This window comes from Heteronotia binoei, chromosome 2 (genome assembly GCF_032191835.1).
Source record: "Heteronotia binoei isolate CCM8104 ecotype False Entrance Well chromosome 2, APGP_CSIRO_Hbin_v1, whole genome shotgun sequence".
Classification (NCBI taxonomy): domain Eukaryota; kingdom Metazoa; phylum Chordata; class Lepidosauria; order Squamata; family Gekkonidae; genus Heteronotia; species Heteronotia binoei.
Window position 1 is genome coordinate 134,422,670 of NC_083224.1, and position 26,465 is coordinate 134,449,134.

Sequence of the window (26,465 nt, forward strand, 5' to 3'; positions counted from 1 at the left end):
AGTCTGACATGACTTGTTCTTGAGAAAACCATCCTGGCTCTTAGTAATCACATCCATTCTTTCTAAATGTTCCAGGACCGATCTTTGATGATTTGTTCTAAAACTTTTTCAGGTATAGACATCAAGCTGATGGGTCGGTAGTTACCCGGATCATCTTTTTTCCCCTTCTTGAAGATGGGGACAACATTTGCCCACCTCCAATCTTCCGGCACCTCTCCTGTTCTCCAAGAATTCTCAAAAACAATAGCCAGAGGCTCAGAAATTACATCCGCAAGCTCTTTTAGAACGCTTGGATAAAGTTCATCTGGCCCTGAGGACTTAGTTTCATTTAAAGAAACTAGGTGTTTATGTACTACCCCTATGCTGATCCTAGGTTGGAACTTCATACCTTCCTTATATGTTCTGTTTTTGCCATGTTGAGCAACATTTCCCTCAGAAGAGAAGACTGAGGAAAAGTAGGCATTGAGCAGTTCTGCCCTCTCTTCATTACATGTTACAATTTCACTTTCTTGCCCTCACAATGGGCCTACCATATCTTTGCTCTTTTTCTTACTCTGAACATAAGAAAATAACCCTTTTTTGTTGTTTTTAGCATCTTTGGCCAGCCTAAGCTCATACTGAGCTTTAGCTTTCATAACTTTTTCTCTACAAGCACTGGTGATCTGTTTATATTCATCCTTGGTTATAAGGCCCTCCTTTCAATTCCTAAAGGAGATTTTTTATTTCTCAAGTCTTTAGAGAGCTGTTTATGGAGTCACTTCAGCTTCTTTAGGCTTTTCCCATTTTTTCTTCTCATAGGAATCATCTGTGATTGCTCTTTCAGTATTTCGCTTTTAAGAAATTCCCACCCTCCTGAACCCCCTTCCTCCTAAGTATTTCTGACCATGGGATTTTACCCAGCATAGTTCTAAGTTTATCAAAGTTTGCCTTTCTGAAGTCCAACCTATAAGTTTGACTACGTATAGCTTTTCCCTTCCCTAAGACTGTAAATTCCAAAATCACATGGTCACTACTGCCCAGGGTGCCCAGTATTTCCACTTCTTCAATCAATTTTTCCTTGTTGGTGAGAATCAAATCCAAGATAGCAGATCCCCCTGTTTCCTTCTTCACTTTCTGGAAAAGGAAGTTGTCAGCAAGACAAGTCAGGAATCTATTTGATTTTTCATTTTTAGCAGAGTTGGACTTCCAACCAATGTCCGGGTAATTGAAATCTCCCATAATCCCTTCTCTTGGAGAACTTTGCAGTGTGCTGTAGAAGTATTTCATCCAAGTCCTCTGCCTGACTTGGTGGTCTATAGCAGACCCCCAGAGTAATATCACTGTTATTTCTTACTCCTTTTATTTTTACCCAGAGACTCTCAACTGAGCTGCCTTGCTCAGATTCACATATTTTCTCACAAATATATACCTCCTTCACATATACTGCTATGCCTCCGCCCTTTTTCATTTGCCTGTCCCGTTTAAATACGTTGTACCCTTGAATCCTAATATTCCAGTTGTGAGTGTCATCCCACCAAGTTTCAGTAAGGCCTATTATGTCATAGTCTCCTTCCTTTATTAGGACTTCCAGTTCCTCCTGTTTGTTTCCCATACCCTGTGCATTAGTGTAGCGACATCAGAATCCACATTTTATGCATCCCAACGGTTTAGTTTCCATACAAGCCTGCAAGTTAACATTACTTAGTGTATGCGCCACTCTTTGCAAATCTTTAATGTTCTTATCCCCAGTTTCTGGCATCATATGAGGCTTTGAATTATTGCCTCAGTCCCCCATACAATTTAGTTTAAAGCCCTCCTTTTTAGGTTAGTAAGGCTGTTACCAAACACCCTTTTTCCTACCACCGTAAGGTGCAAATCATCTCCCGATAGAAGACCACCATCTTGAAAGCGTAAGCCATAGTCCAGAAATCCGAAACTTTCCTGATGACACAATCGAAGTAGCCAGTCATTTATTTGAAGTATTTTTCTTTCTCGTCCTAAGCCATAGCCTTCAACAGAAAGCACTGACGAGAACACAACCTGTGCACCCAGCTCCTTCACCTTCTGACCCAGAACCACATAGTCTTTTCTAATACATTCAAGGCTATGATGGGCAGTATCATTCATTCCCACGTGGATCAGCAAGAAAGGATAGTAATCCATGGGCTTGATAACTTGAAAAGAAGATGTATTTTAGAGCAATGCCATACCACTGCTTGCTTATCACACTTGATAATAGTCTTGAAGGAAATCTTTTAGTAATAAAACCCATGGCGTGATGGCAAATCCCAGCTTCCTCAGCTTCCTCATATCAACTGTTAGCTAATGAACCATCTGTCACTGTCTCCGGCCTCCCATTGGCTGACTCCCCTCCTCCCGCCTACTGCAAGCCCAGGAATGTTGAACAAACCGTCAAAACAGTCTTACACATCTCCGATGCTTCTCTCTGTCTGTCAGCTGGCCTCAGAAAGGTCTGCCACTCTGCTGTGGCCTCATGAAAGGCATCGTGGCCAGCAGTGGCAACAGACCTCTGCCACCCTATCAACGGCCTACACAGACAGCATCCCACACATGCACCCTCCAAAGGCTACTGAAATATTCATTTCCTCAGAAGGCATGGCTGTCCCACTTTTACTGTCTTTCCTGTCACTGTCTCTCTCCCTCCTCCCCTCAGCCTCGCTTGAAAAGGAGATAGGTTGCCTGAGAAGGAGATAGGGAAGCCTCACATGGTTGTTGTTCAGATCAAGGGGGGGAAAGAGGAATGAGGAGAATGATGCAAGCTGCTTTGGTTCCCCCCCACATTGTGAAGAAAGACTGTCCTTTTCCTATGTACAGGCTGCAGGGTTGCCAACTCCAGGCTAGGAAATTCTGGTTGCCAACTGCAGGTTAGGAAATTCTTGGAGATTTAAGGTGTGGAGCCTCGAGAGGGTGGGGTTTGAGGAGGGGTGGGACCTCAGGCAGGTATAATCTGATTTCTTCCTGGGGAACCAGTCTTGCCAATCTCCAGGTGAGGACTGGAGATCACTCAGAATTACAGCTGTTCTCCAGATGGCAGAGATCAGCTCCCCTTGAGGTGTGCGTGTGTGGGGGGGAGTTAATGCCTTCACTTTGGTGGGTGGGAAGACAGCAAGGGGGGGCACTCACCCAGAGTCTCCTTCTAGAACCGGTTGTATTTTTCTTCACGATGGGCCTTTACTCCTAGTTAGCTAATAAACCTTGAACACACTGTTCTAGCTTGCAGAACACAAAGAAAGCCGAAACAGCTACCATCTGGATTCTCTTTGCCATTGCCCATTGTATGAAGAAGCAATGCAGCTTGCAGAAGAGGGCAAGATCTATTCTCGAGTGTTAAGGTACTACGTATTGTGATTTTTATTATACTAATTATTCCATTTCTGAAACATAGCCTTTGAACAACAATTTCTAGACTTGCTCATTCTAAAGTGTAAGACTGCTGCTTATTCAGACCTTTATTCCATTGTGCATAGGACTGAAATGTTGGAGTGTCTGGGGGACAGTGATTTTCTTGCTAAACTCCATTGTATCCGACAAGCTTTTCAGGTAAAGCTTAGTTGTCAGAGGGTATTATGTTTTTTATGTCACTTGACCCCTTACCCCTGTACACATAAAGTGAGAACTAGGAGTGAGGTTCAACATCACTCACATGAACTGTTGCCAAATGCATTTGAGAAGTAGTCCAGTTGTGGAAACACGTAGTTTCTTCAGGAATAGCAACATTTTTATGTAGGACGGTGAAGAAACAAACAATCCAAGAGGTTACCTGTAGGATTGTTTTGTATGTCAGGCTATGATCTGAGGTTTGAATTTTAGTATCTACAAGGGATCCTGGAGCATACAGTAGCAGCTGAGGAGTATTTATTGCTTTTGGGATGCATGCAGATTATCATTTGAATGCTTCCTCTGAATGACCAAGTGGTACTGGAAAAAGTACTCTGATCCTCTGATACATCTCCAAAGAAATAAGCTATTTTAGAAGAAATAAACCTCCAACCCTCTGAATACCAGTGCAAGGATTCAACATCACAAGAAGGCCTCTGCTTCTATATCCTGTTGCTGGCTCTCCAGAGTAACTGGTTGGCCACTGTGTAAGACATAATGCTAGACTAGATGGACCACTGATCTGATCCAGCAGGGTACTCTTCTTACGTTAATAGATATTTCTAAACATGTTTAGTAGTGTCTACATTTAAAGGATGAGCTCAACAAGGCATCCACTGTTGTCCAACCCTCTGCTGCCAATTTGCTCCTCTGCTTAGGAGAATGAAGACCCATTAGGAAGGGTGGGTTAGTGGTGAACCTATTACATGGGTGGCTAATGCTTAGCTGAAGCTGTGGGCTTAAATATGAGCCCTCCAAACTTTAGAAGCACCACATTGCTACCAACTCCTCTCTTCCAGTGTCCTATACAGTATACGCAAAGGACTTGGAGAAAGGTTTGTTTCATGTTGCTCTATACTTTTAGACATTGTTATTCACAAATCTAACATTTGTTAGGAATGGCAGTTCAAGTTGCCAAAGAAATTCTCCCTACCATGGACAGCACATTGCTCTCTTCTCTCTGAATTCTCCAGTTTCACACTGAGGAGCAGATGCATCACAAGGGACTGCTTTTACCTGCTCCAAAGCCCAGTGTGGTATGGGAGATCTACAGTCTTCCCCTAAAATCTTAAGTACACACAGAGTTCAGGGAAAGTGCAGGTAAAAATTTTTGTGTTGTGTTAAAGGTGGCTCAGTGATAGAGCATCTGCTTTGTAAGCAGAAGGTCCCAGGTTCAATCCCCAGCATCTCCAACTAAAAATGGTCCAGGCAAATAGGCATGAAAAACCTCAGCTTGAGACCCTGGGGAACCGCTGCCAGTCTGAGTAGACAATCCTGGCTTTGATTGACCGAGGGTCTAATTCAGTATAAGGCAACTTCGTATGTACATATGTACATATATGAACTTAGGAGTAGATTCAAATAGCAAAAGAGACTTGTGCAGTTCTACTTGTGCAGAGATCTTTGTTGTCTAAGGCTGTTGAACTTGTCCTTAGCAACTTGGTTTAGTGGACACCTACCTTCAGAATACAGTGGCTTTATAACAATTGGCAATTATATCAAATTTGTAAGGCCCCATTGTCTACTTTGCAAAATAAGAGAAATGTGTTTCTAAGACAATTGTACATAGCATATTCACATCTGGGCCCATCAGTATAAATCCTACTTAGATTTCATCATATCGTCTTCCTCAGATTTTTTTTTCCACGTTGTATGTTAGTATAAGCTTGTCTATTAAGATTTGTAACTGCCATCAGCATACATGCCTACATTTTTCTTGAACAAACAAGGCACTCAGGATATTTGCCTTTAATGAGTGATCTTGCTCTATTTGCATTCTTAATATGTAATACACAATAATAAAACATTACTTTAGTTGTACACATTTCTAGCTTTATAACATCTGGTGATTCTTTCCAGATAATTCTCTCAGATACTGCCAATAGATTATTTCTTGTGGAAAGTGGAAGAAAAATTCTATCTGCTTTAATTGTGAGAGCAAGAAAGGTAAACCTGTTTTCTTATCAGCCTTTGTCTGGGATGTTTAATATGCAAAGTGTTTTACTATTCTAGCAGTGCTCATAAGAATCCCAAGTGGCAGGAAACATACAGCACTATTTTGCAGATAAACCAGTAAGTAAGGCTGAAAGCTAGTTTAAAACATTTTTAAAAGGTAAAGGTAGTCCCCTATGCAAGCACTAGTCATTTGTGACTCTGGAGTGATAGCACATCAGAACGTTTTCATGGCAGACTTTTTATCGGGTGGTTTGCGATTGCCTTCCCCAGTCATCTATACCCCCCCCCCCCCCCCAGCAAGCTGGGTACTCATTTTACTGACCTCGGAAGGATGGAAGGCTGAGTCAACCTTGAGCTGGCTACCTGAACTCAGCTTCCACTGGGATCAAACTCAAGACGTGAGCAGAGAGCTCGGACTGCAGTACTGCAGCTTTACCACTGCGCCACGGGCTCTTTTTAGTTAAAACTAGAGATGTAAAATTTACAGAAATGTGGACACCATTGGAAAAAATATGGTGGGTCCCCTGAAATTTTGAGGAAAATTGAAATATATTTTCAATTCAGTAAGTGCATTTTACCGCTTTAACAACATAAAATGCATCATTTATTATTTAGTATATAATTTTTAGTGATTCTGATAAGAAATTAGATGCAAATCCAGGATAGCAGATTTAATGGATTTAAGTTTATTTTGCCATTGGGACTAGTGGGTTGGGCCACTTTCCACGGGGAATGAGTAGAGTCTAGACTGTTTTGTTTGGTTTCTTTAAAAATTGTATATAGTGATTGTATATCTGGGGAGAGTTTTATGAGGATTGGAGCAGAGGAAATGGGTGGTGGAGTGGAAGCTGCAAATGCCTCATGGCTGACTGACCAAATTCTGTGCTCAGAGCATTGAAGGGTTTGAAATTATCACTTGGTCCAGTCAACTGAGATAGAAACATTAGACCACTGGATACCCTTAAAAAAAACACACACACACCTTTTCCCCTATCTTAATCTTGGAATTCTTCCAAATAGTTCTTGTGTGTAAATGGGTTAACTATTTGGCAGGCCAGCCAAGCAGCCTTAGTTCCAGGATTATTTCAGTGGATACAGCCCAAGACTGCCCACTTACATAGTAGACAAAGGTGGGCCATTTCTAGTTGTGCTCATGCAGGTGTTTCCTGCTCAGCAGCCCCCAGGAGTCCAGTGTTTCACATTGGAGAGCAGGAAGGCTAAGTAAATTAGTACAGATTAGGGAGATTAAAACCCCCTTCTTCTACTGGCATCTGAAGCCTTTTGTATGCTATCCTAGGCCTGCCTGAGAGACCCCAAATAAATTTACAAAACAAGGAATTGATTTTTGAAAAAAAAAAACCTTTGGAGGATAACTATTATTTATTTATTTATTACTTCCCATTTATATCCCGCCCTCTCTGCAAGCGGACTCAGGGCGGCTTACAACATTATAAAAACAATCAATCCAATAAAACATATAAAACATATAAAACTACTGCAAGCCCTATCATACTATAAATCAGGGGTGGCCAACGGTAGCTCTCCAGATGGTTTTTTTGCCTACAACTCCCATCAGCCCCAGCCAGCATGGCCAATGCTGTTGCATGGATTTTTTTCATTAACATTAATAAGCAATATTGCCCTGTAGTTAAGAGCAAAAAAACAAGCCTTTCTTTGGCTTGGACAGAATTGTAAAGGATGCTTCATACATTGTATTTAACAGAATTTCCTGCAACTTGAACCAATAAGAATACCAGCTCACTACTGAGTCTTATATGATTCTACAGTATACCCTGTGGCCCTAGACCCTTATCATTTTAATATTTTTAATTGTTATTATTGCAATCGCAGAATTTGTCAGAGGAGCTGCCAGAAAGTACTGATATTGCATGAACAAATCTGGCAGGTTTATCATGCTCAGGAACTTTGAAACAGCCTCTGTAGAAGGCATGTGAACTGTAGAACAAATAACTTGAATAAAACATTATTAATTGGTCATTAATTGTTTTTGGAGTGATATGAACTTGTTCTTGTTTATCTTTAACTGCTGCAATATAGTTGTGGGCACTTATTTGCTTTATTCTAAAAGCCAATGATTTGCCAGCTTGTTCTCCTGATGCCCAATAATTTTAACATAGGCCAACATTAATTCAGTTTTTAATAAAAGCAATTTATTGATTTCATATCTGAATTTCACCATGTTACTGTAGTTTGTAGAAAGAGAATTAAAATTGTGGCATCCTATAGTTTCATTTCTGATTTATTCAGTTCTTCAGCAAGTTTATGTTTTTGATATATGCTTTAAGAGTGTTCCACAAAACAGACCAGGTGTCTCATGCATAACATTGGTAGATATGAAGACATTAACATGAAGTTCCTGGCCATTTTTATGTGGATCCAGGATAAGCTTAATCTCCAAAGGGAGATTTCTTTTCAGCATCTCCAAAACTAATTATCAGTGAAACTGGGAAGTGATTAGAAATAACCCCGATGCCATTAGAGCAAGAAAGCACTTTATTATCAGGGAACCAATAATGAGAAAATAATTCAGTTGAAAACTCATTCTGTGAGTATATCATCTCTGTGAAAAGATGCAATGAGGACCATGCATCATGCAAATCTATATCAAGCCTGTGGCCTTGCAGGGCTGATCTAGATTGACCTGAGGTTTAACTAAAAGACAGTCCATTACTATATTGCAGTCCCCTCCCATGATCACAGGATACTCCCCAAGTTCTCTGAGAACTACCATAACAGAATAGAAACTACATTTTCTAGGCCCATAGATGTTGACCAGCACAAACATGGGGTCTTCCTGTTTAACCAAAAGGAAATATATCTCTGTCCAGTATCTTTTCTGGAATCAAGTACATCCATGTGAAGTTATTTTATGTATTAGAACTGTAACTCCCCTAAGAGCCTTATAGGAGTTCCCAGAACAGTAGGCTTCTCCCACCTATCATTTAGTGAGCTGTTCTTGTTTTCTCTGAGGTACATGAGTCCCTTGAAACACAGCAATGCAAGGATATTGTCTTTTGAACTTACAGAGCAGGAGCATCAAACATGTGGCCCGGAAGCTGAATCAGGCCCCTAGAGGGCTCCTATTAGGTCCCCAAGCAATTGTTTGCCATCTGCTTCCTTCTCCCTATCTCTTGCTTCCTTCTGCATAACAACTTGCTTTGCCAGGCTTGCTCAATCACACAGGAATTACAGAGCAAAGCCTCAGTTTTCTGTATTGGTTGAGGCTCCTCCCTTGGGAAGGAATGGGGGGAAAGCAGAGCTTGTTTTTCCAGGCTCTCTCAGTCGCACAGCAGACCTGGAGAGCCAAGCCTCTCTTCCTTCCCCCTCCTGGTCCACTAGGGAAGGAAGAAAAGAGCCAGAGCTCTTTTTGCCCAGTTCCCTGGATCCCATGGGAGAGATACAAAGAAAGCACCTTTAATACCAACAAGTGCTAACGTTTTAAGCATGTTTTAAGAGGTTTCTTAAAAAAAATATTTAATTGTGATTGTCTGTGTCCTTTATAAAGTTTATATCTCTGCTACCTAATCTTAAATAGGTATACACATGGCTTGGCCTGGCCCAACAAGGTCTCATTTATATCAGATCTGTCCCTCATAACAAATGAGCTAGACACCCCTGTTATAGAGTGTTTTTATTGGGGTTCCCAAGACCTTTGACATTTCATGATATATTAGTTTAGGCATAATTCAAAAATAGGAGCTCTGTAGCAGATGCATCTGTAAACATCAATCAGCAGAAATATACCCCACCTGGCTTGTTTGGAGGAGTTCTAAGCTCCATCTGCTGCCTCTGATTTTGGGGGATGGGTGAGAGGGAAAGAAAAAACAGTGACAGAAAACACAGAAAAAACTACAGCAAGAGGGAGGAACTAAGAACAGCATAAGACTTAAGGCAAATCCACCCAATTATGTCTGAGACTCCAGTTCCCATCAACAGAAAACCAGTATCATGGAACAGAGAAAAAAACACAAAAAAATAAATTAGCAAATCAGCAGCATACAACATGACTAGCTATGACAGCTTCCCCACTGGCTAACTTAGAAGGTAGCCAGATACAAAACTAGTCAAGGGGGGGGGGGGGCGGAATGGAATTTAGTGCAATGCAGTATTGATATTCAGTGATGAAATGTAGAGAATTTAGTCCCAATGCAAAGACAGGAAAGAAACATGGCAATATAAGCCTTGGGGAAACCATGCATCACTCATAGGATCTCTTGTGGGCTGGTTGCTGCGTAGGCTCTTTACTGAGAAGTTTATCTGTGCTGGAAAACCCTTAAGTGAGTTCTGATACAGACATATCATTTCTGCCGTCACTAAAGTTTATAAAAACAACATTCAGGAAAAGTACCGGTTAAATTTAGAAAAATCTTTCAGAACTGGTCCAAATTTCTGTGGATTCCTGAACTACCACTTCTTCACTCAGAAATACTGTGTATTTATAGGGTTTCCAGGAAAGGCAGGGGGCAGCATGAAGAGAAGAATTTAAAAAGAAAAATAAGAGTAGGGAGACATATTCCTTTATTTATGGATATAGATGATATGCAAATATCACTCAGAAATTAAAGTTAATTGGCCCATACCAAGCACTTTATATACACAGGCTCTTCATGTGCACTCCTATTTGTGCATTAACTTCTGTCCCTATGCAGCTCTACATGCTCCTATCTGTAGTATACAGAGAACTGCATTTAATGTTAAAATTGATGTGATACCTACAGAGGAACTTCATGTTCTTATCAGATCACACAGAGAGGTTTGAATTTGAGCAGATAATCAATTTCCAGATTACCGTAATTATTATGCATCTTACCATGTTTCAATTCAAAGCAATTAGTTCAAGTTTAAATCAGTTAGTTTTTAAAATATCTAAATGGAGTCATGCTTAATTCTCATGATACTTCTTGGCCTGTCTTCACAGAATCCAAAGAAGTTTGAGGAAGTTTTTGATGAGATGATGTCTTTCTTAGAGCAAGCGGATCATTGGTCTAATACTGAAATGGAGCTTGCTGCTTGGGGAGTAAGTGCTCTTCCAAATATCTTAAGTTCTTGGCAATTGCTTGAAATTGTTATCTATTAATTTTACTGTGTTTATAAAAGTGCTATTTCCTTACTGATCTTTACTTAGTTCACCACTAAAGTATCTTTTCATTAGTTTAATTAAATAATTCATTTAAAGCCAAGACTACCTCTGGATTTTCTTGTAAAAGTGTTTTGTTATTTAATTCTGCAAACATGTTCAGTAATTTCAGCTATTGTGAACCTAATGCAGGTGAAACATTTAAATTTCTATGATGTTGTTCTGGACTTTATATTTATGGATTCATTTGAAGATTTAGAAAATCCACCTATGTCTATACAGAATGTGGTAAACAATCACTGGCTAAATTCTTCCTTTAAAGAAACTGTAAGTGGCTATTATTTTTTTCAGCACTTTGATATTTTTATAAGGTTGTTGCAGAATATGTGGTCCATATTTGCATTCTTCTGAGCAGTGTTTAAATGTGCAAGAAATAACCTTGTGGGAAATATATTTGGGAAGAATTTTTCCAGCCTCTGTAGAAATTTGTAACCTTGAAGTTTGTAATAATATGATGTATTGACACTGACTTCCCAAATGTTAATTTTATTTTTAAAAACCCATAAAATTTAAACAATTGTTTGCTGGGGTTCTTATTTTATTTATGCAATTTTATCCTGCCCTCTCCTGCAAGTGGGCTCAGGGTGGGGTGCAATACAGCAGCAAAGCATATAAAAACAATTTCATATAATTCAAGTTAAAATCTAAAAACTCCAGTTAAACTATGTGATGGTGAGATGGTAACATATAGAACCAAGGGATATAACTGTGTGTGACTCTAGACAGGGTCATCAAGATAAAAACGACCAGTAATACAAGCTTAGTATCATAATTCAGAGAGCTACTTCTGTTAGTACGGGAGCCAGATCATTGAGGAATAAATTAAATAGAAAAGGAGCAAGTATGCATCCTTGTTTAACTCCTTTATTGAAGGGAATTTTAGGTGTAAATTCCCCGGAAGCTGGGATTTTGATTTGACAAGTGGTGGAGAAGTGTAGCGTTATGATTAATTTGAGAAGTCTCTTTTCGATGCCCAGTTGATACAGTTTTATCCATAGTCGCTCTCTATCTACTGAATCAAATGCCCCCTTGAGGTCCAAGAAAGCTGCGTAAAGTTTGGAATTCCTAGGAGTAGTATATTTATCAACCAGTTGCACTAGAGTGATGCAGTGATTTACTGTAGATTTAGCCTTGCTAAACCCAATTTGTTCAGGGCCTAAGACTCTTTGCTGAGACATCCAATAAGTTAATTTGGTTAATAGATGCTCAGCGTATAGTTTGCCTATGATGGAAAGAAGGCTGATTGGCCTATTATATAACTTTGGGTATGTGTATATTTACATAATTTCAGGAGTGAGTCTACTGCAAAAGTTTACCATTTTGGGGAACACACATAGTCTTCTTCACCTGTGTAAAGCTTAGTGGCAAATTCTCCCCTTTCCCTGATTGCAGCAGAAGCCAGTATTGTGGAGTGCTGATTCCATGGTTTCAGTCTTTAAGCCAGGGGTGGCCAACGGTAGCTTTCCAGATGTTTTTTTGCCTACAACTCCCATCAGCCCCAGCCATTAGCCATGCTGGCTGGGGCTGATGGGGGTTGTAGGCAAAAACATCTGGAGAGCTACCGTTGGCCACCCCTGCTTTAAGCCATTTCCCACTCCCCTTTTTCTTGAAGCTGTTTTTCAATTGTTAGAGAGCATGCCTTTTTCTTCTTTAGAATGCTTTATTATTTAATTATTTAGGAAACTCCTGTCTTTATGATCTTCCTCTGAAATCCCTCTGAAGAATTCTACAAATATCCAGCTCATTAAAGGATCACAAGCCAGGATCAGTGTTTGGGCTGGGGATTTGAATACAAAATTATAATTGCCTTGTTGAATCATACTAGGGCCCTTCTAATCCAGCATTTCCTACAAAACAGTGCCTAGCCTGGTCCCTGTGAGTTGTACATAAGCAAGGCAAGAAGGTGAAGGCATGCTCTTTTGTGTATCTACCTATGACATTAAAAAGTATACATTTGCTGAATTTGCAGTGTATAGGAGCACCAGCCAAAAGCCCTAATTGCCATTGACACAGTCTGTTATTTTATAAAGGTATTAGGATACAACTGTTTTAGTCATTTTCAAACGTTCAGGACAGAGATGATTGTTGGAATGTCCCTGTTACTATAGAAACTGTAGTTCATCTTTGTCACAAAGATACTGCTCCTAGCTCATGGGGAGACCTTCTTGAGAAAGTTAAGCATGGTTAAACCCCATCAATGGCTGTTTAAGCTTGTAGCTAAATGTTAAGCCCCTTTGATTTCTAAAGGACTTAGAACTTTAGTGTGCTCCAGTGCATAGACTGGAAGCAGCAAAAATAACTATACAACTCACTTTTGTGATTACACTAGGCATGGTCCCTCTCACTCTGCTAGCTTTATGGACTCTGTTGTGGTCCTGAACAAAACTTACTTACCGGCCCATGCAGAGAAAATTGACTATAAGTAGTGAAGCAAAGACATGGAGAACATGGTCTCACTTCAAGATGTGGGGGGAGGGGGACAACAATGGAAGTTTGATGGCAATACATCAGAAGAATGTAGCTATTCCTCAGTGATACAGGAAAGGACTGCAAATGTGAGTATCTGGAATTATCCTAGGGGCCGACAAAGAGACAATGATTGGGCCTTTGAACCTTATGTTGTGCTGGCCTGCATTATTAGGAGACAGAATTGTTACTGTCAAGCCTTCAGCAGTTTTTTTCCCTTGTCTTGATTTGTAATACAATTAAAATCAATTTCAGAAGGAAACACACTGGATCGTTCCATCATCTGTTGACACTAAATTCACTATCATAAGAGGCCAGAGGCCATTTTCTCTCTCTCCTCAGTGCAGCCCCCTCTCACATAGCTGGTCCATGTGGGTTCTGCTCCTGAGCAGAACAGAAAAGACCCCTGAGCAACAGCACTTTCAGCTGACTGATCACTGGATCAAACACATTCTGTCTGTGTTTTGGGGTTATCAGTAGCATTTTACCTCCTAGTATTGAAATAGCATATTACTCAAATTATGTTTTGTGAAAGACAGAAGCCTATGCCATCTGTAAACTGTATTATTCCAATCCTTATTAGGACAAAACTGCTTAGCTGTGTCAAAAAGTATTTAAACTATGTTTCTTAAAGGTTTTTTTTTTCTTTTTTACAATGTGGTCAAAGCATAAGTATGTACAGCTTTTTCTTTTTTTTTAAGGTCTCAAATACTTCTGGCTTTAAAGCATCTTTTGGCATGAAAAATATTCCAGGGATGAGTTGATTTGAATTTAAGCTGTAATTGTATTAAAATGCAAAAAAACCCAGAAAACATGTTATTATAAAAGTCACTTTAGCAAAAACTTTAGACCTTCACAGGAGCAAATCATCCCCAATCTAACAGTGCAATCTAAACAGAGTTCTATGTGCACATATGTAAGGTGCCATCAAGTTGCAGCCAACTTATAGCACCCCCGGTGAGGGGCTTTCAGGGCAAATAAGAAGCAGAGGTGCTTTATTATTGCCTTCCTCTGCAGTTTCCAAGTACTAACCCTGCTTCACTTCCTTGATTTGATACCATGCTGCCTTCCCTCCCCAAACAAAGGTACACCCTCTTCTTACCTAGACACATTGACTTCAGTGGATATAATTCTGCATAGGATTTCACTGTAAGAAGAGAGTCTATGTGCAAACCCGGTATAGCATTCTGATTTAACTTGATCTCGTGGTTACACTTCATTAAGGCTATGTCATCTCTCTTATACCAGCTGGGAGATGTGTGGGATGAATGGATGCAATTTGATATCACCATCTGGAGAATTTGACCTGTTTTTAAGATTGTAGTATTGTTTTATTGTATGAATTAATTTTAACTCTGTATATTTATTAATGTTCCCCGCTCTGATCCCATTGAGGGAAGGGCGGGTTATAAATCAGAAACAATGAATTAATTAATAGTTCAGATATAACCACTCATTCTTAGTAAATTGAATTCTTTAAGTATTTAATTAGGAATAGTGTATTATGTCAGTGTGGCTAATTTGAGTTTACGAGTAGCCAGATCCAGAAACTTCAAGAAATGCTGTACAGTTCAGTTTTCTTATATATACTAAACATTTACAGTAGCAGATGTTCTTCTCAAAAAGCCCTGCCTTCTACTTTGCTACCAGTGCCAAAAGATAAGAGGTAGCATGACAACAAAATAAATAATCTCAAGAAATCTGGCAAAGTAGTATGTTCTACCTTACGACACTGCTGTAGTCCCACCGATTTTATTTGGAAGTATAAAAGAGTTATGTCTTGGTTGAGAAACTGCTTATACTGGGGAACAATTATATACACACCCAGACTGTGTCCAGACCTGTAGATTTTCATGCAATGCATCTGTTAATTATCTCAGTTATTAATTGTCTCACTTTGAGAAGATGTAGTCTCCCATGGTTAGTTTTCCTCCCCTCTAGCCCTTCATTTGAAAACTAATTCCTTATTAATGAGCCACAAATCTTCCTGTGGTTTTGCCTGGACAGATGACCATGCTGCATGTTTTTCTGGATACAGTCTCAGTCCTTCTCCCATTATTAAACACATTTTATTTTTTAAAGGTTGAATTTGTACCTTTGTCTTGTTCCCCATAAAACCTCCCTAATGTATTTTAACTGAAAGGGGGGGGGGGGCTGGTTCAACAATAAAACAGCCTATTGTGTTCATGATCTTGTGTTTATGATCTAGCTTTTCTGGATGAAGTGGATTGTTTGGATCTTTTCAAATCTGGGTATAGGCCTGGTTATGGGACAGAAATAGCCTTGGTTTCTCTACTTAAAGATCTGCACTGGGAGATGAACACAGAGAGTGCAACCTTGTTGACTCCCCTGGATCACTCAGTGGTTTTCAATACCATCTATCATGCTATCCTTCCAGAAAGCCTTTCTGGGTTGAGATTGGGAGGCACCATTCTTCAGTGGTTCCAGTCCTACTGAAAGTGATGTCATCCTGCCAGGGGTGTGCTGGCATTTGGCAAACTCTATGTTGTTGAGGCAGTCCCCTCCATAATGTCCCAGCCCACCCCCAGAATGCCCACCAAAGTCCCCCCACTCCAGGCACAGTAAGCAGGTGGCAGATATGATTTGTTAGCCAGTTGCAGCCATTCCTGGACAGAAAAACTGTGGCCACTGTGGCACATGCCCTCATTATATCTAGGTTAGATTACTACAATGAACCCCGCATGAGGGCTGTCCTTAAGAAATGTTCAGAAACTTCATTTGGTGCAGAATGCTGCAGCCAGGAGGTTGACTGGAATGGGTTGTAAGGACCATACCATTCCAGTCTTGGCCCATCTACACTGGCTCCCCATCTGTTTCCAGGCACAATTGAAAGTGCTGGTGTTGACGTTTAAAGCCTTATATGGTTTGCGACCAACATATCTGAATGACTGTATACTCTTTTATGTACCTATCCAACCACTACAGTCATCTTCAGAGGCCCTGCTTCAGGCATCCCTACCTTCTGAGATTAGGCAGGTAGCAACCTGAGAGAGGGCCTTCTCAGTTGTGGCACAAAAACTAGAATTCTCTCCCTGGGAAAACTCATCTACCCCCTTCTGTTGCCCTCTTCTGCTAGCAGGTGAAGACTTTTTTGTTTCATTTGGCATTTTCTCATTGATCCTACCCTTCCAGCCCAATGTTTGTGCTTTTTTGTTTTTGTATTTTTTGTCTGATTTTAATGATTTTTGTTGGTTTTAATTGTCTCTAAGAAGTGAATTGTGTATGTTTTAATTTATTCTCCACCTTGGTGGTTCTTGTGAGGGCAGAAAGGAGGGGTATAAATTTTGTAAAATAAATATTATCTTTAACTATTTCTTCACATTTTTATATTTGTTTTTACTAAAAGGTAGCAAGTGTATCCAACCACTACAGTCATCTTCAGAAGCCCTGCTTCAGGCACCCCTACCTTCTGGTAGCAACCAGAGAGGATACAGAAGGGGGAATAGTGGCAGAGTCAGGGGGATAAAAAGGGAGGTTGATCTGGCTGTATTGGAGACATAGGTTTAGGGATGTGAATCCACATTGTGAGGGGGGTGAGAATGGAGATGGAAAGAAGAGAAAGAAGAAAGGGGATGAGAAATAAAGGTTAGTGGGGGAAGAGGTATAAAAAAAACAGGAAACCCACTTTAGAGAACAGAAGATATTTTAATTCAAGTGTTTGAAGGGCTGTCATATAGAGATTGGAGCAAAGTCGTTTTCAGTTGCTTTGGAAGGTCAGAGCAGAACCAGTGGATTGAAATTAAATCAAAAGCATTTTCAACTAAACTTTAGGAAGAACTTCTTGACAGTTGTGGTGGTTCCTCAATTAAACAAGCTACCTTGAGATGTGGTGAGCTCTTCTTCATTGGAGGCTTTTAAGCAGAGGCTAGATGACCACGCAGATTCTGTGCATTTAGGCACATCATGAGAGGGAGGGTGGGATGGGATGAACCAGGGCTTGGCTCTCTTTCTTACATGCCCAGAGTAATGCCAATCACCACTTTGGGGTCAGGAAGGCATTTTCCTCCTGGCCAGATTGGCCCAGGAATCCTGGAGGTTTCCTCTCTCTGGGCATAGAGCAGCGGTCACTGAGGGAGTGAAGAGGAGGTGGTTGTGGATTTTTTGCATTGTGCAGGAGGTGACCCTTGAAGTCCATCCAGCTCTGTTTCTATGTCCTGCATGTATATTTGATGCAGGTCAAGGAAACGATGATGGCACTGCTTTCATGCATCCAGCTCTACCCTACAGCTTTGCAGGAAATGGCTTAGATTACAAGCGAAGTACCTCTATACCAATCAAGCAGCCATAAATAAAGTCAAGGACAAGGCTGTACTATAGTAATAAAACCAGACATAGGGCCATCATTTAAACGTGTAATAATGCTGTGTTAAAATTAGGGAAGCTGCTGCTGATTAATTTATATTCTGGTTAACAGGCAAACAAGTAACTTTAAAATGTTCTTACTTAGGCTGTGGCTTCAAGCTGTTGGTCTGTTCTGAAACAAAAAAAGCAACAAATGAAGGTAAATAGTCTTTTGATTTTTGTAGTTTTAGAGATATTGATCATGTTTAATACTGCCAGTTGTTACTTAACACAATCTGTTTTTGCAGTGTGCATCCTGTGCAATTATAAACTGCCCGAGGTTCCAATCATACAGCTACTATTTTTATAAATGTAAATTTTAGGGATATTCAAAGACCTGAGATCTTATACCATTGTTAAAGTGCACATTTGTTTGTAAGTTGTGAAGCAACCTTGCAGCATCAAGTCAAGTATAATCAGTACAGAGAGGATGCATTGTCCCCATCATTTATGTACGGAGCAGAAGGTGATATTAATGACAGTTCCACTGGTTGATGGCCTGATCCAGTAGATCTGGTGGTTAGAAAATGAAAATAAGATTTGCAGGGTATCATTAATGCTTTTGACTTCCTTTATAGTACCTTCATTCTTGGCTGTGGTTTACAATTGGCTGACAAGTGTGAATAACTAACAGATGCCCTGCTGGATCAAACCACATCAGATCTAGTCCTGTATCCTGTTTCACACAGTGGTCAGCCAGCTGTCATAAAGGGCCAATGAACAGGGCACAGAGGCCAGGGTGTTCTACTGATGTGGCCTCCTAGAACTTGCGTTCAAAGGCTTGCTGCATCTGGACATGGCTAGTAGCCACTGATAGACTTACCTCCCATGAATCTTAATCAAGCTTTTTTAGCAAATACTTTACACAGTACTTATACCTTACATAGCAATCCAAAGCAGGTCTGCTGAGAATCCTATTCAAGCCGATTGAATGTGTCTAATTCTCGGGAAAATAACCTTAGTATTACACTGTTAAGGTGGTGACTGAGAGTATCACCTAATCTGAAATTAAATATCCCTCCCCCTTTTTTCTTTTCTTTTTGAGCACTTATCAGTATGAAGAAGTTTCTTTAATGACCTCTCAGCATCCTAATTTGATTTAACAGATTGATAGTCAGAGGCCGAAAACAATTTATCTTCTCTGTTAATTATATCCCCAGGTGCATGATGGATTCTTTGCACATTTCTATGCTATTTGTGAACATATTAGTCCTGTTCTGGCATGGGGCTTTCTGGGTCCTCGAAACTCTTTGTATGAGTTCTGCAGCTTCTTTAAGGTATGCAGGTTTGTAATATTGATGCAGTAAATATGTATTAATTTTAAAAGACAAAGACTAGAAATAAATCCAGTAGTATTATATGCTTCCAGAATTTCTCCCCAAATTAGTATACTTTTTATGATTTATTTCTTAGGATCAGGTTCTTTATTTCTTGAAGGACATTTTTGACTTTGAAAAGGTACGATTTTCAACAATAGAGAGTATAGCTGAAGACCTGATGCAACTGCTGATTCATCACACCGATCTTCTTTTGGCCTACTTTGGAGCTGAATCATTAAGACATGTCAGTGGTTGTGTAAATGGGCGTGGACAAACAATGGCCAGTAATCTCTTGGATGCAAAAATACAGTAGGATCCTTTTAAAAATCAACATGTGAGCACAATTCTTGCCTTTCTTTCCCTCAAGGAATGGCTTCCCTCCCCCCTTCATTTTCAGTAAGTATCAGCAAACCTACAATGTCGCTAAACATGGACTCAGGGAGGCTTTAGAAGTATGGAAATAACTGCTAAAAATATTGCTGTATATATCTGGAAAGGGCATTTTGGCTGTCATTGGATTTATATCTCAGTTTGTTTGCTTTTAATAGCCAAGTAAAATTCATTTGTGAAAAGACTGTACTTTGCCACAAAAATTATTTGTGATTAAAATTGATAAGGATGCACATTATGGCAAATAAGCTTATCTGAAAGTTTTATATTCTGTAAGTCTCAGAAGCACTAACTGGCCATTCTTTTCCTTCAAGTTATACACTCCCCCCCCCCATGCAATGACATGTGCAATAAAATAACACTTGCAATGACAATGTATTTAACTCGCCTTGATATTGCATTTGAAGTGTTTAAGCTCTCATTTGTAGTGAATGATGTGATGAACACATTTACCCATTGGGTCGCAGCAACTATTCTCTAAGCATTGTTATAATTATATGCTAACTCTTACACTTACATACACTAAAGTCTTGCATTACACATTATTGTGTGAGATCACTGGCTAGTGAAGCCTTAAACAATAGTGGAAATGATTTAACAATTAGTTAAATCCCCATCATCTCTAGAGAGCTTTTAATACTTTATATGAGTTACAAATAAGCTACAGCCTTGTCTTGTTTGAATGTGGCATTTGAAGTATATTTTTAAGAAAATATGTATGGCAAAAAGATTGTGCAGCAATACTGAAATACATGTCTCTTTATCCTTTAAATCTGGCTTGGTCTCTCTTTTTATTTATATATATATATATATATATATATATATATATATATATATATATATATATATATATATATATATATATATATATATATAATCTAAAAAGCTGCGTTCTTGAATAATGTTGTCCTTTTCTTTTTGTTATTGTACGATACAAACAGTTCAATATTTCATCTGGATCTGTTCAGATAAATTGTTTTCTGCCTATGATCTATTTGCCAAAAGACATCAGTTATCTCCCTAACTCAATGAAAACACCAATTATATTTCCCTTGATCAATGAAAACCCCCAAGAATGTACAAAACATTTATATAAAGATACTACACCACGGGAAAAGCTTCCTGCTACAATATAAATGCTAATTCCAACAAATACAAAAGGTATCTATATACTCAATAACAAAGTAATGTTGCAGGTCCAGGCTTACAAGGAAATAATGTTGACAGTGTACAGAAGACAATGTGCATGAATATAAATTTTCCAAATGTGCGTAAAAGTGAGTTCTCAACAGAATTTCAATCATTATACTTCCCATTTTGATCAAGAATCTTTATTAAGAGATGCACATGTAAATACCCTGAGAATGTAAAAATATTAGTCTCTGAGTAGTATAAAGAACCCTTAAGGGTAAAAAATAAATACTGTACAACCATACTAAAAAAAATTACATTAGGATTTTCTTGATTTTATATCCAGTATTATTTTTTATTTTATTTTTAATGCTTCTTTTTATGGAGCCAAGCAGCCTCTGTCACATTTACAACACAATGGCTGCACTTTTTCACCAGGCTAAAGACTCTCAATGAAAGCTGTCTCCACACCCTTCAAGTTGGATCAATGTAGCACAAGTGCTTGGAACAGACAGGCATATCTTAAAGGAACAGTATTATATTACAAATAGCAAGATGATATGTGTGCAGCATACATGGCTACTATCATATGACATGCCTTTGTGCTTCACAGTGAAATATTATGAACATTTTGAGATGGGGTAACAGTACACAGTATTCCTAACGGAGCTACCTCTACAAGGTCATTGCTATACTGGCTGTTCTGTTTTTCATTCCCTTTCCTAATAACCCCCAGCATGGATTTTGCCTTGTTCCCTGCTGCCACACACTGAGTGAGCATTTTCATTCCGCTACAACTCCAGGATCTCTTTCCTGATAAGTCACTACATATTGAGATCCTATAAGTGGGATGGGGTGGACAGACAAGTGGAATTGCCAGAGGTCCATTGTACCGAGTCATTTCAGCTGTTAACACAACCTTGCTCTTCTAGCAGTGTTGCATCATCATCACAGTATTAAATCGCTGCATTAAAATGAATGGATCTAGGACACGTATGGGCTTGTTTTCTTACCTATATATGCTTACTGTTATCCAAGACCTTTTTCTTTGAACCACAGAAGCTCAAAGTTGTTAACTTTTAGGCCACAACATTCACTTTTAAAAAGTAAAATGTCTTTAACATATGCTGAATACCTAATAGTATGCCAGTAATAAACCACACCAGTAGCCTATTTAAATGAATTCAGAAATTGTTTGCTTCCTCTGAACAGAGGTGCTTTTTAATCCACCATGGCTAGTGACCATTGATGGACTTCTCCTCCATGAATCTGTCCAACCTCCATCTGTGCTTGCGATCATCAGGATTTCCCCTGGCAGTAAATTCTTCCGTTTAATTATTAATTGAGGAAAATGTGGTTTGTGGTCTGTAGCATGTGTTGATCATGAACCACAGATTGTCATGGGCTTTTGATGCTTGACAAACTAGTTCAGTTCATAAAGTTTGTGATGTGGTGGAATGGCCTGATGGCATACTAGAGTCACCGAACTCACACAGAATGCCAGCTGACTCTCCTCTATCTGTCCTCCAAATTGGTGAAGATTGGATTTACAGGGTCCAAGTTACAACCCCTCCCCCAAAAAGGTGCTGTCATCTATTGTTTTCAATGGAAGGGAGGGTGGAATCAACAAAGCAACAGAAGCCCCACAGAACAGAATAAAAGTCCCAGAGAATTTCTGCAGTAAAAACTGAAGATAGGGAATAGGGACATTTTTTGCAAGCCCAGCAGAACTAGTGGCACTGCAAACCCAACAGGATGAAGGTCAAGCCAGGAAAGTGCTTCTGGGGAAAATGTCAGGCACAGGTTCAAAAGTGTACAGAATCGACTCCCTGCCAGCTACACATACCAAATGCATAGGGAACCTCACCCTGCCACCTGCTTCACTAAAATCTCTTAAAGTTGAGGATGGATTACATTTCTGGGATCCCAATTACAGATTTCCAAAAAAGGTTTCCCAGTCTCTCTCTGGAAAAGACTGCTGCAGTTACTGCCAGGAGTCTGTGAAATGTCTCAAGAACAAACCAGTGACACCAAACTCACAGGGAAACTTCACCTGGGCAGACATCCCCGCCCCCCTCCCCCCGCCAGATACTTGAAGAAAAGCATGCATCCCCCTTACAGTCACAGCACCCCCAAGTCTCCAAAGGCAAGTTCTGAAGGACAGAAAGGTACCCAGAATTTCAACTCTGAAGTGTGGACCCAGCCTGCATGGTAACTTTCAAGTACTTCTCCAAAGGTTCTTAACAGAACTGCTACCTAACTATGCATTAAAAGGAACTTAATTGCATACAGGTGTGGAACAGATGCTAGCATTTAAAGGTAAAATGCTTACAGTTACGACAGAACTTCAATATTAGGATGGGAAGACATTACCATACAAAACAAGATACAGATACAGCAAGAAATCAATGTTAGCATTTAATCCATTTGGCACTACTGTCTGTAATCTGTGAATCCAATAGCATTCTTGCTGTAATAAAACCTTAATTACGTCCTTCATAAATGGTTTAGGTTTGTATTTATATATGACAAAGAATTTTAAATCCTATATGGAATGATGCATTTCCTTAAAATGCAATGCTGTAGAAACATCTAGAATTTAATGGCTGATACTTTACCAGTGTTCAGGAATTCTAACCCTTAGTGTTCTCAGTGTCATCCCTAAGTATAATTTGGGGCTTTTTATTACTATTTTTAAAAAATTAATGGGGATACAGAAAAAAAAAGAAATGGGGGAAAGGGAAAAAACCATTAAGTAAGTTTGATTATAATTATATAGCATATGGGCAGTTATATAAATGTAAGGGATATTTCTTAAACAATACATGAGTATGTAGGAAAAATACATGACAATTCATTTAACAAATACATGACATAGGGCTATGTATTAGCATATTAACTTAACAGTATTTCATACTGATTATGTGTATATATGAATGGCAAAATATCACATGATTATTTAGAGTCAGGATAGCAGCTTTTTAGAACCTCTGTCTATAATGTATAATATCATGCTTTCTAATTTATTCTACTATATGATATAAGTAGGGCTTTTTTTGTGGCAGGACCTCCTTTACATATTAGGACACACACCCCTGATATAGCCAATCCTCCAAGAGCTTACAGGGCTCTTATGACAGGACCTACTGTAAACTCTTGGAGGATTGGCTACATCAGGGGTGTGTGGCCTAATATGCAAAGGAGTTCCTGTTACAAAAAAAGCCCTGAATATAAGTAATCTCAGAAGAACTATTATAAAGTTATCATGCTAAAAATTGTTATAATAAAGAAACAACCAATGCTCAATATTTTGCATAGAGTCTGTCATATTATGAAATCATATTTCAACCAACCATTCAGACATCTAACTACAAGACTTGGTTATAACACTCATAAAAGACTCTCCAGTTGTTTTCAAATTCACCTTTTGGTCTTTGGTTGAAATAATTTGTCAATTTTGCCGTAACTGCATATTCTTGCATTTTGTCAATCCAGTTCCCCAAAATTGGTCAAATTTGGAGAACAGCAAGATATATGATTTGTTTTGAGTTGCAATTTGTTAGATTTCTTAATTTTATAATTCGGCCATTAGTGGGATTTATGAATTCCCATGTGAGAGTGTGTTCCCACATGGTAAACAATGACTGCAGGGAAAATGAGCAACAGCATCACTCTGTCCCAGAAATTCTACCTCACTGCCTATATCAGTTCAAACGAAAGAATTCCTCAAGTTCTTAGGGTTTCTAAATCCAATTTTTGGTGGATTTAAGCAAACTGGAATATGTGTCATGACGTGCCAATATTTGGTAATTAATTTCTTAATCCTGTCCGGTGATGGAGAATACTGTTAGGCACAACCCAATATCAGTATGTTGTGATTTCAGTTTATCTAATAAATGTTTTCCTATCCACCTTTTCTGCTTTATATTGTACAACTCCTGGTGCTGGATAACCTCATGTCAAGAACGGAGAATTAAGTTTGTCAGCACTTATTTTAAAGTCTTCCTTGCACATCAAATTCCATTTGATTTATTTTATTTTGGTAGATGTCGATTCCGCCCTCCCCACAAACAGGCTCAGGGAAAAGTACAACAAATTAAAATAATTAAACAGTAAAAATACAATAAAACAATTTAAAGCACATAATTCAGGTGGAAGACAAATCAGCCAAATATCAGTATCAATGGAAATAAATTGATGGAAATAAATTGACTATAAGGTAAATTGGTCCTGATATGGCTTGGGTGGAATGAGTTGAAATGGAGAAAAGAGCTTCTATCTGTTGGTTTGGAGAAAAGTGTTTCATACAATTCATTGGAAGCACTTTTAACAATCATAGTAAACAGAAAATTAATTTCCTTCAAGTCCTACCTAATTTCAAATTTGATACTGAAATGTAAATAGTTGGGCCATTTCAAAGATCCTTCCTACTTTTTAAGATCCTTAAAAATAATAAATAATCAATACAGTTTATAGAACCAAATCTCCTTTATAAATGGGTCATAACCAAATTTAGTTTCCAAAAAATTAAAGTACAAATTTGCAATACTGGCTGCTGCTGGATTCCCCATTGCTACCCCAGATATCTGATAATAAAATTATTGCCCAAACAATTTTTTTCAAGGATTATATCAAGAGTTCCATTAATTGATGCACAATTCTTTAAATGTTAATTAATTTGGATGATATTTGGTTCATTTAGTCTTAAAATTGAGTTTTTATTGTTAAAGGTTGACACCTGTTTGATACTAATTGATTGTGGGGGGTTTTGTCTCCAAATTGCTTCATTTAGTTAAGTTTCTTTTTTTTGTGGGGGCGGGTTTGATGATTATCTTGTGAGTGATCATTTTCCATGGATTTAAAGTTTTCCAATGTGGCAATGGGATAATACAAGAACTAAATTTAATCCTCTCTCCAGTGCAGCCTGTCTCCAATTCAGCCTTTCCAGAGAGAACACTCTTCCCTCTCTAGCTATTTTTTATTCTTTCCTCCTAGGTCCCACCCCTCTGGTCTTCATTGAGCAAGTTTTCCCTCTAAAATTTCTGCCCACCCAATCAGGATAGAAGGGATCCTGGGAAATGTAGGCGTGGTTGCTACTCTAATACAGGCTTATCTGGAGCCTGTTGGCCACAGTAGGCCTAGGATCACAACAATGCTGCAGAATGGGAGCTCTGTGATTGGCTTCCAGAGCTGCCAATCAAGCGATGGACACCTGCTATGGGTTTTTCTAGAGCTCTCAGAAGTCCACCCCCAGTATTGTCTAGGAATTGAACAAATCAGCACCCAGCTGTCTGGAAAAAAGATCCACAAAGGAAATAACCGGTTTGGAAGAAACCATTAATCGGCCTGATGTGTGCATGAATTGCTACTTGTGGATCAGTTTGTGCCTATCTCTACTGCCTTTTGGTCCATGATATCCAATAGACTAAAGCAGGGTTTCCCAAACTTTTCTTTCCTGTAGCCCTGTTATTTTTACACTTCTCCTTCGTGGCCCACTAAAATTTTGGGGTGGAGCCAGCAGACTTTGGGGTGGAGCTGGGAGACAGGAATTATGTCATTTCCTGTGGTGTCAAGGACCAAGTGATGTCACTTTCGGGGTACACTGAAACAAAACTCCACCTTTTCCTGTGATGTCACTTCCAGGGCATTCCCCTAAATCTGCATCTTCGGAAGTTAATTCATTTTTAGCAAAATCTCTCTGAAAGTCATGCTGAGCCAAAATGGGTGTGGAAAGTGGGCGGTCCTCTCTTTTCACCCCCACACCTGCATGCACCTATCTGTTTGTATATTCTTCTCCAGCTTGCAAGCACTCCTAATGCCCATGTTCAATTGCCTGCACTACCTACACATCCCTTCCTCAACAGCACTGGCCAGTGTATGCAATTGGGAGTGCTGTTGCCATTGCCAACAGGAATGCCAGCACCGTGTACCACTCACACTGGGCCCTGGCAGCTGCTCTACCTCAGAATATGCTGACACATTTAGTAGGCCCTTCCTTCAGCTGCTACTACTGGAACCCTGCCTCAAGCTACAACCAAGCTTGCTTGGTTTCAAGAAAATCTTTCTACAGCTATTTTTCATACTTT

The 26,465-nt window shown here is 39.3% G+C and overlaps 1 protein-coding gene across 1 annotated transcript in view; it reads left to right on the forward strand.

Annotated features, from left to right (window-relative positions):
- MIGA1 (mitoguardin 1) overlaps positions 1–20,020 on the forward strand; it is a 56,763-nt gene extending 36,743 nt beyond the window's left edge. Inside the window, exons 9-16 of the mRNA XM_060232056.1 lie at positions 3,214–3,332; positions 3,468–3,540; positions 5,458–5,544; positions 10,493–10,591; positions 10,844–10,978; positions 17,646–17,699; positions 18,700–18,816; positions 18,953–20,020. Coding sequence (XP_060088039.1) covers positions 3,214–3,332; positions 3,468–3,540; positions 5,458–5,544; positions 10,493–10,591; positions 10,844–10,978; positions 17,646–17,699; positions 18,700–18,816; positions 18,953–19,171 — 903 coding nt within the window. The 3' untranslated portion in view covers positions 19,172–20,020. The remainder of the gene's footprint in view (positions 1–3,213; positions 3,333–3,467; positions 3,541–5,457; positions 5,545–10,492; positions 10,592–10,843; positions 10,979–17,645; positions 17,700–18,699; positions 18,817–18,952) is intronic.
- Positions 20,021–26,465: the final 6,445 nt, after the last annotated feature.